General features: G+C 38.6%; 1 protein-coding gene across 6 annotated transcripts in view; it reads left to right on the forward strand.

Annotated features, from left to right (window-relative positions):
• Positions 1-16995, forward strand: part of MEGF11 (multiple EGF like domains 11) — a 254537-nt gene that overhangs the window by 92163 nt on the left and 145379 nt on the right. For all 6 annotated transcript variants that reach the window (XR_014934255.1, XM_015873314.3, XM_015873316.3 and 3 more), the window contains one exon: positions 2727-2819. Coding sequence is in view for 5 of the 6 variants with exons in the window: in XM_015873314.3 (XP_015728800.1) it covers positions 2727-2819 (93 nt within the window). In the remaining variant the exon portion in view is untranslated. The remainder of the gene's footprint in view (positions 1-2726; positions 2820-16995) is intronic.

Here is a 16995-nt window from a genome sequence, read left to right on the forward strand (position 1 = left end):
CTTTATGTGCACCTTTATAGGCCTGATTTGAGGCAGGCAGTGCATGAGCCTGGTTATTTATCTCCTCACATAAATGACATATAAAAGCTTTACTTTTTTTAAAAGGGGGATTTCTGTGACCCCATTTACAAGATTAGTACTGTGTAATTTCACAGTTTTATATGAATGTGTTCTAGTATGTTCATGGTTGCTTGCTTAGCAAGTTACAGAGCAGAGATGAGTTCCAAGGATTGTCTTTACCTTTCTTAACTCTGTAATTGCTCTTTAAATGCAAAAAATTGTGTATTTCACGCACCATGAACTGCTTTAGAAGAGGAGCTGCATCTTGAGTCCTGCTTACAAGTCTCACATTACACCCTTCCCAAGAGAATGCAGCGTTATTAAAGAAGTCAGCAGTTCTGTCTATGGACGAGTAATTAAGTGAAGTTTATTATCTCGATTAGCTATTATTATTTCATATTTGTTTTAACAAGTTAAGGTGTGATACATTTGCGTGCCTAAATCAACTAAATTTACTCCAGTGATTAGTAGGTGTTTTGCCTTTTGGAAAAGTAATAGACCACCATCAGCTTTCGTGCTCTTGAGAGCTGACCTGTTGCACGTTTTACATGGTAGAATGATTTGTTAATGTAAATGCCTATATGGGGAACAGAAAAAAATCTCAGATTCGATTTCCTTAACTCTAGTAAAACTTATGTGTTAAGAGTTACATCAGGACAAAATGCATTCTGAGGTGAAGCTACGAGGAGCACAGTTTTCTAAGTAGCCAACATCCCAGCATATCATGTACCTTTCTGCACTATATGCTTTTAATAGCAACATATACATTTGTGGCTGTCATTTGTGTGAACTGCTCCTTGCCATAGGTAACCAGTCATTTTTCAGTGACTGCATGAAGGCATGTATTCCTTTATGGAAAAAAATGCTGCTTTTCTAATGCTCTATCTTGCATTTCATCTTACATCTGTAGACTAGGATGCCTCACTGTCTTCAGAAACTCTTACTCAAGTGAAATAAATGCCCAAAAGATTAGGACAATTAGTGGCTAGAGAATTAGCTATCAATATTTCATGCTCGCTGCAATACTGTCTAAACACAAGATATGAAATAAGAATAAATTTTAGTTCTGACATGTAGTGAACCTAAAAAAGAAATGACTAAGCTAGGCGGATCTTTCAGTTGTAACAAGGCAGTATCCTCATCACTAGTCACATGTGGTTTGATGGATAAAGAGCAGGAAGATCTGTCCAATGGGATTATTGAAGGATCACACATCATTTAAAGTTGGACTTAAATCTGTTGGGAATATGTTATTGGGTTTGGTCTCCAAGGACCAAAACATAGAATAGGCAGCAAAATGTTTCTGTTGGCTCTGATGCCAGGCTGAGTGTAGATTCAATGTGCTCCAATCTTATAGTCCAAATAGGATGTCAAGCACAGCAGAAACTGCTTAATTTTTCAAGATGTTGGTGGAAAATATGTGGTCAATGGGGTACCTGGAAAATGAAAGGTTTTTTGTGATGTGGATGTGGAACTTCATGAAGGTTCACTGGCTGATTTGAAATAATCCAGGTAATTCAACCTGGTTTTCATTATAACAACAAAAGAAAATACTTCCCAGCTCAGCTTAGCTGGCTTTGTTTTAGACAGAAATGAAATAATATTTGTCTTGGAATAAGTCTTCCATAGTCCAGCTGCTGCCAGTTCTTGGTTAGGTACAGAACCCACATTTCCTATCTGATATAAAATCACAGGATGTGCAAACAATGGAGCTCTTTCAGTACAGAGATCTAATTGCTGCTACATCGTGTTCATTAAGAGCTTATACATGTTAGTTTAGATGAAAATCATGTTTCAAATTAACCATCAGGTGAGAATCACTTTGACACAAAGCTTCTGGCAGTGTCCTGAGCAGTGAAATGGAAATCGGGTACTAAGTAAGAACCTGCTTTTAAAACCTGTATTCAGTGTTGTCCAAGTTTGTTTGTCTGTGATAGGTGCGCACTGGAAAGTAAATTCTACACCCCAGCAGCACAGGAGAAATGTCTTAAAACCATGAACTCCTGGTAGGAATACAAGGGAAGAGGAAAAAGAGATTCTCCCATACTTGTCTCTAGGTTGACTGACAAGTGAGACACCAGCCAGGTTTTCATAGTCCCAGGATCTTGATCTTTCAATAACCCAAAAGTGGACAAATATGATAGAAAATATTTCTGTTGTGGAAAACTTGGTGACCTTGAGAAGACAAGCCTGTGCTTACGTACTCCATGTAGTAAAACGATTACGTACTTGTGTAGTAAAACGATTTATTTTCCTCAAGCTATTTTGTACAGATCTGTTTTTGGGTCCTTGGAGTTCCATTTTCTTTCATGAACAGGAACAACTTGAATGCAGTAAAAGAAGCTGGTGTTCTGTAATTATAATAATCATAAGTGTCAGTTTGTTAAAAATTTTATTATGAAGCAAAACTGCTAACCAAAGTAATTTCTGGTGTTAGAGTTTTTCATTACAAAGAGCTGAACTGACAAGTGAGTTTATTGCTGTTTGGAGACCTATATTTTATTTTGGTCACTTAGTATTAATTAAACCTCACAAGTAATTGTTTTTTGTTTGTTTTCTTTGTTAAATATTTTTAAACAAAATGTTGCTCTCTAAGGCACAGTTTAGTGTATGTTTACCAACAGCTTAATATATTTACAAAATTGTGTGTTATTTCTTCTTAACAGCACTCTGCACAGAGGAGTGTGTGCATGGCAGATGTGTTTCTCCTGACACTTGTCATTGTGAACCAGGATGGGGAGGTACTGATTGCTCTAGTGGTGAGTAAAGATTACAAAAATGTAATAGAGATGTATACTGCTATTTAAAAAAGGATAGGAAACAAAGCAGCGGCCTTAGAAATTGGATGCTTTAAATGGAAATTGAGGCTTGTCAGTAGGTTATTTTGCAGTGATTAATGTGTGATATTACCCCTTCCTACAGTAGTGACTTTCAGTTTTTCACTTGTTCTTATAAGGAAATGTTAAATGCGGTGAAGGATGCTCTTAATGCTTTCTATCCTGTTATTGGAATACCAACGTAGATATTATACCTCTATTATCAGGTTTTTTTTCTCTCTCTTTAATCTTCACTACTTCACATTCTTCATTAAGTATTTTGTGTAGTAGTCGGAGTATTTTCTAGACAGACTACTTGTGCAATTGAAGCCAGTGGGAGTTTTACCATTGGCTCTTCATGCAGTTCAGGTTCTTACTTTTGACTTGAAATCCACACCCTGAATTATCTGTACTGTGCAAAGTGGGAAAACAGTAGAGGTGGGAGTTTTATACTGTTTACTAGAAAATTAATTTGCACTTGAGGCTTTCAGGTCTCTCAGCTGGAGAAAGATGTTCATGTCAAAATTTCTTAATCGATAAAGGTAAGTTTAAGTCTACATGACTAGTTCACGCTAGAGTGAGATAGCAAGCATTCTTTCTGGTATAAACATCAGTGATGGATGTAAAATAGGTCCAATCGATTACTGACATAACGGAAATAAGATTGTTAATTGAACTCTATTTGTGTGTTAGGCCAGTAAGTAAAGCTGCATGCACAGAGATCTTGCTAGTCACTGACTGAACAGACATTTTATTTAGTCCCTGAAGACCTGTCTAGAACAATACTGCTATCTTGAGAAAAATCATTCTTTTAATTGTAAAATAATTTAGTGTCTCAGACAATCATTTTATCCTTTGGTTCTTTTTGGCAATAGATAACGATCAACCTAACAGCCAGTGGGTTCATATACACTGCATGTGTACTTAGAGAATTTCAAAAATGAGAAAATAATAAAAACCTTGTGATAACATGGGCATACATCACGTTTGTTTACACATGCACATATACACACTAAGAGTAACAAGCATTACAAAGCACGGATGGGCCTTGTGAACTAAAACTGGCCAGTGACTCATATTAAATTACACTAATCTTGCAAGTGAAGATAAAAAGAAAAAAAAGGTTTTTCCTATATTGAATATTTAGCTTTTTAAAGTAATTAGGAATATTAAAGCACTGACAAAGATTGAGATAGAAACATTATTCATAACTTTTATTTCCGCACTGGGCAGCAATCCAGTATATTTCATTTATGAGGTTTCAGGAGTGGAAAGAGAAGCAGTAGCCAATTCCTAAATTAAATATGCCCTGTTAACTTTTATAAATGATAGCCCAGGATTAGCTTCAAAATTTAAGCTTTCATTTTATTAATATAATTAGTGTGTTCACTGGACTATTGTGCCCATTGTCTTTCATTCCACTTGTTACATGCTGGGCAACATGCATTCCTGTCCTAAGGTCTGATCTGACAAGCACTTACCACTGTCAAATGTAGTGCTTATAAGAGTGAATGGCCTCTCTGAAGTTAGCTTTTACTGCAGCCATGAGAGTTACTCACTTTTATGCCTGATACTAAAAGTTTGGATGACTGGCCTCCTTACTGTTCAGAAACTTTGTTTGAATGGAAAGGAACAGAACAGTTATCAGCTGAATACATTACGATCATTGTTCTGAGTATTTCCATGAGGGAAGCTGAGAGCCCTTTCCTGGCTGATGCTGACCGGGATCTTCAGATACAATGGTGATTCACACACTGGGACTTAACATTTATCCATCAATAATTTGGAAAAGTATGTTCATTTTTACTGGACTAATGTACTACCTGTGTCTACTTCCTTCTTATTACTTCATTAATATTGAATAGCTACATGAAGGATACATGCCTGCAGTGACAAGTAAATGTGATTTGTTAGGTGTTTTCTGAATGGCTGGTAAAGCTGCGCTCTGGATAAACTGAAGCTGTTGGTTATACCCCAGCCGCTCATTCTGTGTGTGACCCTTGAGCTTTGCTGTGTGGACCTCAGTATGAGTGATTTCATGAAGTCATAGGCATATTGCTTTTACTGCTGGCAATTTGAAACTGTTTTACTGGGAAAGCAATTGCTTGGCAAAACGCTCTCTTTAAATTTAAAAATTCACACAGGAGAATTAATTGTTTCCTGAAAATATCAGTAAGAAAGGGAGCCTGATTGACACTGGGCATCATTGTTGTGTACCTGGAAAGGGTCTGAGGACACTCAACCACCTTGAAGAGGTGTCTCAATGCTGCAAACCGGACCACTGTAATTTTCTGAAATTTATGTGTAACCTTACTTGATGATGAGTCAAATTCAAATGTAAGCAGAGCCTCCAGCACAAGGTCCAGGTGTCATTTCCAAACCAAACATCAGGTCCAAATGTTTGGGTTTTTTTCTTTTTCTGGTGTGCTACAAAGAGTGCCTGTGCTAGCAAAGCACATGGATTCTGACACTGAGCATAAATTTCCTACAGAGAAGCGTGGTTTTGATGTTAAATCCAGTTTCTTATTGTTATTGTTCTCCCTTGACTAGAATACATACAGTTAAATGGTTTGAATAGTTACAGCAACAGCCTGTAGTCATCCAAACAATTTAAAATCCTGTTCAGTCTTCATTTCGTGCTTTCATAAAGCTCAGCCTGTAAAACAGTGGTCAGAAATCTCAGTTTTGTGCAGCTTCCAGTGACTGATCATGGTACATGTTAGAGTTCATCTGTTGTCAAGGTTAAAATAAGTTCAGATGAATTGCTAAACAATTATAAAAAAAATAAAAAGTGCCATATTCAGCTCTGCATGCCTCTATACCTGTGTTTTACTGCATGCTGTTGTACATCTGTTGATGCCCGCAGGCCTAGCCTTGATTTCATGCTATAAAGCTGCAATATATTAAGGCTTGATTACCATAACAATAAAAATAGAAGTAATGAGGTATTAACTAAAGAAGCTCTTGAATAAGAAGTTTTTCAAGGTTTTAATGATGTTAAAAATTCAAAGTCTTTAAAAAAGCACATACCTTTTCCCTTTTCTTTTAACTTGGTTTTGATTTGTTTAAAATCATGCCCATTATGTCCATGCAACCTGCAGTGTTCTGTTGTTTTTTTTAATACAAAGGAAAATGGCAAATGCTCTGTGTGAACTTACCTGCTCACCTGTCCAATTATTTCAAAGCAATTAACTTCAAACAGTATGATATACTGGCGTGAAGTTCTGGTAGGAATATAATTGACTGTTGGTGGTTACCTGGCCTTTTCTGGGTCTTGATAATAACCATCTGTATTTGTAAGTATTTAGGCCCCAATCCAGGAAAGCACTTAAGCATGTCCTTAAGTTGACACACGAGCAGAACTTTTCATCTACTTTAAATTAAGCAGGTGTTTGAGGATGTTGCTGAGTCAATTTTGAAGGAGCGCCTAAAAATATCTCAGCGAAATCTAAGAGAAGATTCTCATTCTGACATCAGGCCTATAGAGAATAAGGTTGTCTCTCTTCCAGAATGCCAGAGCTCATCAGATGGCATTACTGAAGACTTATTTTTACTCTAACAAGCATTTTTCATTGCGAGGAAGATCACAAATATCTTTCTATAAGAAGGGGATTCACAACAGTGGACAACAGGTAGAAAAAGGAAAGTTCACAGCAAGTGCCCTGAATTATAAGCAAGAACCTTCCAAAATCGTGTGTGCCAGTTTGGGAAATTTCAAAGTAAACAGAGAGGTTGTAATGACAAACTAAAGTGGTTTTCAGCATGTTTGCTCTGCTAGTAGTTTCAGCAGAAAACATAGTACTTGTCCAAAGTGTAATTAAATGGATGTTGCCATAATAATAATGCCAAACCATCCTTCGTGTGAGGAGGGAGGCTGTGCTATTGCTGCCTGACCTGGACAGCTCAGTGCTGTACACATATGTAGAACATAGCTCTCTTTGGAAAGCATGATCATCAAGAGTAAGAAATTATTTCATCTTTATCCTTTTGTCAAAAAATAGCCAAGGTCATAACGACAGGCAAGTATAACCTAACAGCAAGATCACATTTAAGGGTATCGCCCTAGAGCAGCTGGATTGCTTCAGTTCTGAAACTTGTGATGAATGAGAACTGCAGACACTGTGCTAAATCTGAAAGGGGGATGTTGCTTGACAAGCTAAGAAAGCAGCAGTGGAAATCTCAGGAGAAAAACTGAGTATTTTAAATGGGTCCATGGCATTCTGCAGGTTTGCTTCTGGCTTCCATTTTCTCAGAATGCTTTGAACTATTTCTGAAGAAGGCATAAAGTTCAAAGGAATGCTGTGACATGCATGACTTGTGTACAAAGCATTAAATGAAACTCAGCTTAATATCAGGGATGTGTCTCATGGAATCATTAGCTGAATTTTTGTCCTTGGCTTTTGAGGACAGAAGGGCTGACTGGGAAGGCACCCTGGGAAGAGGTGCAGGTGTGTAGGTCCTCAGCAGTTCCAGTCCTTGAGATACTTTGATTAAGGGCCTGTCCTTGAAGGACAACTGTCCATGTTTCCTGCGTAGGAGTTTGTGCAACAATTTTGTATCACAAGGACTGCTTCATCTAGGTGCTGAATGAGGTGATGGAACTGGGAGAGATGTTTCTATTTCCACTGAACCCTTGCATTTCATATGTCAGTGCGAAAACTAAGTTTAGGTACTATTTCTAAAGATCTGTGGTGCACACAAAGATCTTTGTGTATCAATTGCAAAATAGAATAGATCTCTGTCTTTCAGATTGTTCTTCCTTAAGCATGCCAGTCCCTTCAACCTCTGAGCTAGTGCAGTCAGGTAAGCAGCTGCTGTTTCATTTCTGCCTCTGCAGGTTGTGGAACCCACGCTCATGGGCTCATGCATCAGGTTGCCTGTGTGAGGCCATCTCTGTAACAGCTGCACTTCCTGGGACAGCCTACACAGGACAGCCTGTAACCAGGGAGCTGAGCATAAGCACAAGCTGCTGTTCAGTGCAGTTAGCACAGCAGCATGTCCCGCATATATTTTTACACAGATAATTTGGCTGCATTAAACTGGACTAATCTGTCATTTTTCATTCTGTGGGAACATTTTTTTCTCTGACCGAAGATGTTAATATCGCTACTCACATGGCTGTGGTATTTCCTTCTCACTCTGTAACAGATATGATAGTGCACTCCTAGCTTTTAAGAGTTAAGTGCTTTGGAGGTGCTGTGAGCTTTTGGAAAGGTGTGAGAGTTATATTTACCTTGGCTTTTCCCAGAGTGACTGGACCGAGCAGAAGCCAACAGTTGATCCTGGAAAAGGAAAGGTAGATTCAAGATTTACTTTGGAGAGAAATTGCTTTTTGCGCCTCTGCTGTGTGATTCATTGAAGATGAGCAGATCAGTTGCCAGTTGTCCTAAGAGTTGTACTAAAGAGAGTGAAAAATAGAAATTCAGCACCCTGTGTCCTTTTGCTTTTTATCTTCATCTTCACTGTCACAGGGTGGGAAAGGACTTCCTTGAATCAGCTGCTCTTGTCTGGGGCACACGTAGTGACAGATCATTTTCTCCCATCAGTTCCAGCTCTCCTTTGAGACTGCCTTTTTTGAATGATTTTGAAGATTTGATTGAGCTGTCCTCACTCTGCTTCCATCCCTGGAGTTCTGTCTTGCTCAGTGTTGCTCTTCAGATGTGATCTAGCAATGTACTTCATGTGTATGAGTAGTACTTCTAAAGTCATTGATGAACAACTGATGTTTTTTTTATGTAAGATAAATGCTGAACTCATTATCTGAATGGGAACATAAGAGGTGAGGGGGAAATCAGGTTGATGAGGACCTCATTTAGGGACCAAGATAGTTATTAAGTATCATCCAGGCTTATCAATGACAGTTACTTCTTTCAATGTGTTAAAACCAAACTCAGCTTCACCAAAAGAAAGAGAAACGCAAACTCAATGCTGGGCATCCCCTGAAGAAGGACAATCTATGGGTCACTGATCTGAACATGTTTGTCAGCTCTATACAGAGGTGATGTTTTGACCTACTGCATAGGCGAGTGTGAGAGGGCAGAGAAGTGGCAGGGAAATAATACAGGTATGTAGTGTGACAAGCCACCAGCTGTTAAATATTATTTCAATGTAAAATGTTATTAGAATAATTCTGCACAATTATGTATTTATTGCAATATTACCACAATCACCTCCTCTGTTAAATCATCCAGTTCTTTCTTTGTTTGTCTGCTATGGTTAAAGAGATGAACCATGATGAGTTACATGCTAGAATGAACATTCGTATAGAACTCAGATGATCTGTTAAAACCAGGCTTCTCATTTGTACCTAGATCTACAGTTGTAATATTGATATACGTACACATTGATTAAAGGCATACAGTGGGCAAACAGGAGGTAGCAGGCCAGAGCTGATGGCTATCTGGGCATAGCACCTTGTGTTTACATGGTCTCATGCCTCTCATGAGCTGTATGTGATCAGTATGGAGATTATGCAGTCTCTGTAGCTGAACTGTTAGACGACTCAATTATGCCTCGTACTTCTAGAAAGTCAGTCTACTGGCTCTCTGAATCCAACTCTGAGTTCATGCTGTAATCCAAAGGCAAGAGAGGCTATGTGCAGATTTTTGGGTGTAAAACCTTACTTACTGCCCATCATTAGAGACTGAGGGCTTTGGAGGGGGGCATGCACAGATGCTCAGATTTCAGAGAAGAGAAAGGTGTGTGTGTGTAGGAATGTTGGGAGCAAGCAGGGTTCTGCATTGAAGGTTTGTTCATGACCAAGACAGTTGTGTTGATGAGTTGTCTCTAAATGGGAGTACAGGTTTACACTTTAAGGGAATTTTCAGTAAAGGAAACCGTGGTTGCTAGTGCTGAATGGGCTAAATGTGTTCTGGTGCAGGTCTTCCTGAGGTAATACAAGGGGGAAATTGGCTGACATACACCTTTTTTTGGCTGCCTAATTGTTGAGAACTGAGAAGAGTTTATAGAAAAGCAGTATATGCGTTATGAGTTGTTGGTTTTATTAATTTGACTGAGGTTTTCTTCACTTTGGACAGGGTAATAGCTATAAAAGAAGGAGTCTACTAAAATATCTTTTTTAATGAACTGAATTACTAATGTTGAATTTCACTGCTGAAGCATCTTGCAGTAATGTGGCTTTAAATGTGCACTACACAAATGAGCAGACTTTAGATCAATTTAAAAGTACCGCTGCTATCATTTCATGGCCTGGATGCTAAAACACTGTCACTTGGAGAGAAGAGCAGAATTCCTTCTGCCATAGTGTGGGCAAAAGTCTCAGGCTTAGACACCCATTCAGAAGTATCCCCAGGGTTTTTGCTTGCTAAAAGAAAAACAAATGTAATGGTTGTAAGCTGATTATTTCAGTGCTTGCTAGAGTGATGTATTTCAAAGAATGCTTGGAGAGGGCAGAGCTCTGCTCACCGCTGGCCCTGAGGTATCAGCAGCAGAGGAGACTGAGGCTTGCTCTGACTTCTGCTGGGTTCTGAGTAGCTGTCTCCAGAGATGTGTGATACAAGTGGGAAAGACCCTACTGCTCCTTCACCTCTTTGTGTTCTTGGGATGTTTCCAAAGATGCTCTTCTTCCAAGTTGCAGTGCTATTTTAAAGGCAGTGATTAAGCATCGAAGTCAGAAGGGATTTTCCTTCTTTTCTTTCATCCATCATTTATGTTATTGTAGGATGTGATAACGTTTTCTGAAGTGAAATGTTTTCATAACGTGTTTCTCTGAGTAATCTTGTTCTGCTGAATTACACTTGTGGAAAGCCCCTCAAATAGATACCCTGATTCTTGTCTGGAATCCTTATAAAACATAGGAAAAGAGTTTGCCATGGGAGAAGATATCTTGTGTCCTCAGTGAAATGAATGTTTGTTGAAGTACCTTGTCTGCCTCAGTGATGTGGAGAGAAATAATGAAATAGCAGAGGGCTGAACTACAGCCTATCTGACTGTAAATGCAGGGCTGGGAGCAGGACTTCACACCACTGCTTGCAGGTGAGCATTTTACTCTTGCTGTTAATCTAGCTTTGGCAAGCGATGGAGAGGGCCCTTAGTTATCTGTGCAGAAAAGCATGCAAAATAAGGAAATGTGTTGTGGCCACAGGAAAAAATGAACAGATGGTGTGCTAGCACCATACCTGCCACTGCGAGGGGATTGTTGTAGCACAGCCACCACATAGAAACACACTGTTATGAACTGACACCAAACCCAGGAAGAGCAAGGTACATATGGGAGCATGGAATAGACACAGCACGAAGGGGAAAACCTAGTAACAGGTGAGACTACAGGCAGAAGCAGCTGGGGAAAGGAAGGGTGCAGATAACTGGAACTGGGAAAATGAATGGTGAAATGCAGTGGTTGTGCAAAGTGAACACTGTGTTGTGTGTGAGGCACTAACCATTTCAGACTTGTGAGCAGTGAATGCCTCGTTCTACCAAGAAGAAAGTACAAATTTTGTTGAAATTAAAGTAGAAGGAGAGAATAGAATGGTGGTGGAAGAGAAGATGCTACAGCCAGGCCAGTAAGGGTGAAAATTGCTGTTAATTTGAGAGAACAAAAGAAATGGCAAAGATGAAGGGGAGGCAAACCCTGATGTGCCAGATATTGCGTCAGACAGGAAAAACTGAGGTGTTGGAGGAATGTTTTTTATCATGCAAAAAAAAAAATAAAAAAAATAGTGAAGTGAGAAAGAATGTGATGCTTGCAAACGAGCGGTAATAATAAGGCAGAAGAAAGATTTAGGGATGAAGTGTTCTGTCTAAAGTGGCATTTGTCTTTTTGGTACCGGCAAAGAAACCCATTAAAGTGTTTATGCAGGGATGTAAACATCTATTCTATGGTAGTCATAGGCACTATAGCTTCAATAAACAGTGTTTAATGTTTAAACAAGATATATTGCAGTGGGTTGCTGGAACTTATGGAGCATTGAACTGCCAAAACTGCCTTTTCTTGGCCTGGAAAAGTAGAGCAAGCAAGAAAAGTGCAGTTTTAACCAACAGTTGTTTTTTGTTTTGGTTTTTTTTTTCCCTGACAAAAACGTTAAACAAAATATCAGAAATTTTGCACATGAAGGAAAAATTCTACAGTCAAAAGTTCACTTGTACTGCTGCACTCAAGGAAACATCATACATCTCCAGTCTTAACCTTTCTTTATACAATTTAAATGTCTTGAATGTGTAGTCCATAATAAGCACATCCTCCAGTTATTTCTTTACAGCTCCAAAATACTTACGCTAGTCCAGAAAAACTGCAGGATTTTGTTTATAAAGCCCGCTGGTGTTAACCCAGCAGAATGTCTGAAAGTTCTGGATTTAAAATGAGAGATCAAAATACCTGAATCTTGTTCAAGAAAACACAATGAATGCCATTTGTCGGGAAAGCTGGGCTGAGACCCAAGTGTCACAGACTTGGGTGTCACTCTCTTTGTAACAACAAGACCTCTAGAAATACTAATGATGAGTAAAATCAGGTAATTGCAATACATGCTGAGTTTCTGGGCTGTGGAGTAAAATAAAATGAGACCAACTACTACACAGAGACATGCTTAAAGGGACCGAAGAAAGGCAAAAAAGGAAAGCGTGTGGGACAAGTTCCTATCCGTATCTACTGTGTAAAAATAAGTTTCAGCCACTTTCCTACCTTTGATGTGTGTTATGCAAGATGGATTTAGGCCCCATTTGAAACAACAGTAAATGTCAGATAGGACTGATGTGTGTATTATTACTCAGACTATTTTATATCAGGAAGATTTTTGTGGACATCATCCAGAAAGAACAGAGATAAAACACTCTTCTTTGATCCTGGAGGGTGGTCAGTCAACAGAAAAGTCTCTGCAGTTCATCATTTTCAGAAGCTTTCCTGCCTATCATAAAAAGCCTATTTATATAAAAGCCAGAGACGGCTAGGGATATAATTCTGTCCGGAATGCTTTAGAATACGTATGTCAAATGCAGGATAGATTGGTTGAAATTACCCTGCAAAATGCAAGTTTTAACAGAATCAGCTAAAACATGAAGCAATGGACATTTGTAATAGGAATAGGATTTCTTGCCTTCCCTACTGTCTGCTTAAACCTCACCTTTATGAACCCTTTGTACTGAGCCGCAGTGATCTAACTATGCAGCTGTATTAGTAAATGATGCAAATGGATTGCAGTGTTTTTAACCAAGGACCAAAATCTGGAATCGTGTCTTACTTAGGTTGCAGTGATCATTTCCTAAATAAAAATCAAGGCCTAGAAACCCAGATTGCAGAAGGAGGCAGGTTTGCAGAAAAACACAAAGATATACAGGGAAGGTCCATTTTTTATGTAAGGATTGCGAGGTTTGCAGTTATAGAGACATGGGTTTGCTTCATCGTCTACCTTAGCCTACCAGTGCTCCATAATCACATAAATTAATAGTTTAATTGGGACAGCTGTTAAAAAAATGCATACATTTCTACGAATCCTAAGTCTGTCCTCTAGGACAAATTCCAGCTACTGAAAGATGGATCCCAGATTCTACTTCAGGGATAACAGTGGAAGGTGGTAACTCTTCCTTCCAGAACTGGTGGGATTATTACATTTAGATTATGAGTCTCAAGACAGAGCTCGGTGGATTTGATTTCATCCTCAGGTGAAGAATTGCTTTAGTCACAGCTAACTCAGAAGCGTACTGGGAAAAAGTTGCTAGTATTTAGGCTATTCATAGCATCTGATTGCAGCAACCCAGTTCTGGGTTTCTTAGGGACCGCCATTCTGTTGGATCAGTAAGACAGTCTTATTAGCTTTTGTCCTCGGCAGCTGGGTCCCTGTCCTCTTCAGAGTGCCCAGATTCAGAGCTTACTGAGATCACTGAAATACAGGAAGTTCCATTTAAGCATTAAAAAGCCATCTTTTACTGTGAGGGTGATCAAATGCTGGAACAGGTTGCTTGGAAAGATTACAGAGTCTGTCCTTGGAGATGCTCAAAATTCAGCTGGAGACAGTTTGGCAAGATGCTCCAGCTTACCCTGCATTGAGCAGAGGGTTTGGACTGGGTGATCTCCAGGGGGCCTTTCCTCCTCAACTATTCTACAATTCTAGGATTTCATGAATTATTTTATTCCCATAACTTCAGCAATCTCTGAATTAGAGCAGAGAGCTTATTGAATTGCTAGTTATGTTAGAAAATATAGAATACATAAGCAGCAGGTCAAAGTATCTCCAAGGCCAATGGGAATCCTCTGTGTATGGGAGTAGAACTTTATTAATGGCGACACTATCCAAAGAGTTATGTGATTATTCTTATTCCAAAATCCTGAAATGCCATGGAAATTCTCTTGAGGGGATGGATTTTAGGTGCCACCGAATTCAATACGAGAGTTTCTTATTGATATTCAAGAAAGGACGTTCTGTTCCCAACTTTGTTTCTGAGCCCCCTTTCTCTCTTTGTGTTTCTTTCATTATTTTACAAAATGGTGATCCTGACCTCCTTTGTGTGGTGTATTGAGTTTTCTACATGAAAACTTCTAAAGAAGAAGTAGACTCTCCCGTTTAACTAATAAGATCAAATGTTGTGTGTGTTCTATAGTAAATGTATGTTTTCTAACTGGCAGAAAGAAATGATGCTAATTAATTACTTTGACATACAGTCATGTTGTTGCAGACTGTATTATAGATGTCCAGATGTTGGGCAGTTCTTCCTGGATGCAATATGTTCAGATGTATTAGGAGGTGCATTTTTTCTTTGTGTACGACTATGACAAATTAGCCAAGCTGCTAACTTGCTTGAAGGCATCTTTCACGCTTCATCCATTATATGAGTGATAGATGATATTAAACCACTTCTTCTTTGTTGCGAGGAAAAACACATTGTGGATAATGGAAAGGAAATAATCAACACTAATACTTATCCCAACTTTGTTTTGTATCTGCATGATCAATAGTTGGTGCTTTTTTCACTTTTCATTCACTTTTGCTTCATTTGCTCTTTTGTTGTAAAGGATGTGTTTCTTCTTGGGAGAGCATTGGATCACATTGAGCTTGCTGTTTTATGAATGCAAAACTACACAACTACAATTATTCTGGATTTATATGTTACATGCCTACAGATTACAACAGAAACTCAGCCCTTCTCAGTCTAAACCCCAGTAATGTGTCTGTGCAGTTTTGCTTTTGCTCATTTTGGAGGAAATAAGCAGGAAAAGTCAAGATAAGAATCATTAGGTCAAATTATAGAGATTTCAATATTTCAATAAATACTTGATTCATTAATATTCAAATGCTCCAACTTTTTCACGTGTGCTTTAGGTGTGCAACTGTTATTCTGTTCTTGTGTCATTTTGTCTTTGTAATTTCCGAGGGCAACTTTCAGAATCAAGTGCTGATTCTTTCTTTAATTTAATTGATTCTTGAAATAACATCTTAGTTCCATCTATGTTTTCAGTAGGAACTAAAAATCTGTTCTACATCATTCTGTGCCCTGAGAGAGACCAGTATGGAAAGTAATGTCTTCTCTTAATATTGTTGCATGGAATAGGTTTTCATCCTTTCTGAATTTGTCAGAAGACGACTGTTTAATTGTCTTATTTTGTTACTTAGAGTGACACAAAGATAATTGATTCTCACTTGGTGCACAAACCAGCCTGATGTTCAGGCTGTACTATCAGCAATTTGTTATCCTGCATGCTTCTATTCATATCCAACTTATGCTGTTTTAATCCAAGAGTAAATGAGGCTCTGAGTGAAAACGAGAATTTTGAGCAAACCAAAATGTTTCTTACCTTCAAATGTTTTTCTCAAGCTGAAGATTAGAGAAGACAAATTTTTGATGTTTGATGCTCGTTACTGTTTCTTTCAAAAGTCATAAAAATGGATTATTTCCAACCCAACATGATTGTTTTTTGACTAGGCACTCCTTCCAGTTGTCATTTAACCAGACAGGTCTTCAAATTAAACTACAGGATGGCTTCACTCATAGTTTGCAGATAAATGTTGTCACTCAATGCTTTGATAAAGATAGAAGTCCAAATTCTATCTTTTCTGCAACTCTTACACATCCAATAATAGCGATAGCAGAATAAAATGTTAAATATAAATTATAAAGCTCTGTGCTCGAGCTGGGTACCAATACTGATCAAGATGCTTCCTGCATTTGCTGCACAACACAGAATTTCTACATTTCTATCCTGAAACTGAATCCTTTCTTTAATAAAATACGCAATGGTCAGCACAGGTATGTGAGTCATGCAGCTCCATAGGAGACTGAGAGGAAAGTCAGCATAGGATTACAGTGAATTAGGTTCAAAATCCTATTTTTCTTCATTGAGAATTTCTTTCTATGCTTCCATTAAAAGGGGATTTGGGAGGGACGCGTTCTGAGTACTCCATCTCGGAGACAGCACCTTTGTGGCGAAAGTTCTTTGCTAATGTGAGTTTGTACACTGAACACCTCCAGTGACACCCAGACTGCTGTGAGGAGAATTATGAGGGCCCTGTCCCTGTAACACTTACTTTTCATTGCAGATCTCAAAATAGGACTCAGGTCCAGCTCCCAAGTGAGATTTCAGGTGTTAATTGATGTGGTGTGAGCTCTTGTGCAGACTGAACTTTACTTGCTCCGTATTCTGCACACAGAAAGCATTTTCATCTCCATCCAGCGTCTCTATGACTGATTAGCTCATGTTTACTTCACTCTCGGTATCTTCCTCTAGAGCCATGCATTTTCCTGGGTTCAGTACAGAAATGGAAATTAAATGTCAAAGTAGTCTCCAGTTTTTCAGAAGAGACAGACTTGAAAAGCAGAAACATGACCAGAAGAAATGTTTAAAATTTCATCATGACCCAGCCCTCAGATATGTAGCAGCTGATTCTGTTCCGGGGTTGTGTGTAATTACTTTTTAAGTAAGTGAACAGACTGGCCTCAGTTGCAGGTTTGGTTTACTGTATTTAGGTAAACTAATCAGTACGTTAACTTCCTAATGCAGAGCACTGTTCTTTTGAAATGAATTGCAGATATTGACTATTTTGGTAAGATCTGAAGAACAAAAACTTGGCCACCAGGTCTGCATTGTAAGACTCATAGAATTCTGTAAGTGTGTGAAAGCTTTTAAACTCCAGAAACAAATTAATTGTACAAAGAAAGTCACACTGGGGTT

The sequence above is a fragment of the Coturnix japonica genome, chromosome 14 (genome assembly GCF_054131305.1).
Source record: "Coturnix japonica strain WE chromosome 14, WE-NBRP24, whole genome shotgun sequence".
NCBI classification, from domain to species: domain Eukaryota; kingdom Metazoa; phylum Chordata; class Aves; order Galliformes; family Phasianidae; genus Coturnix; species Coturnix japonica.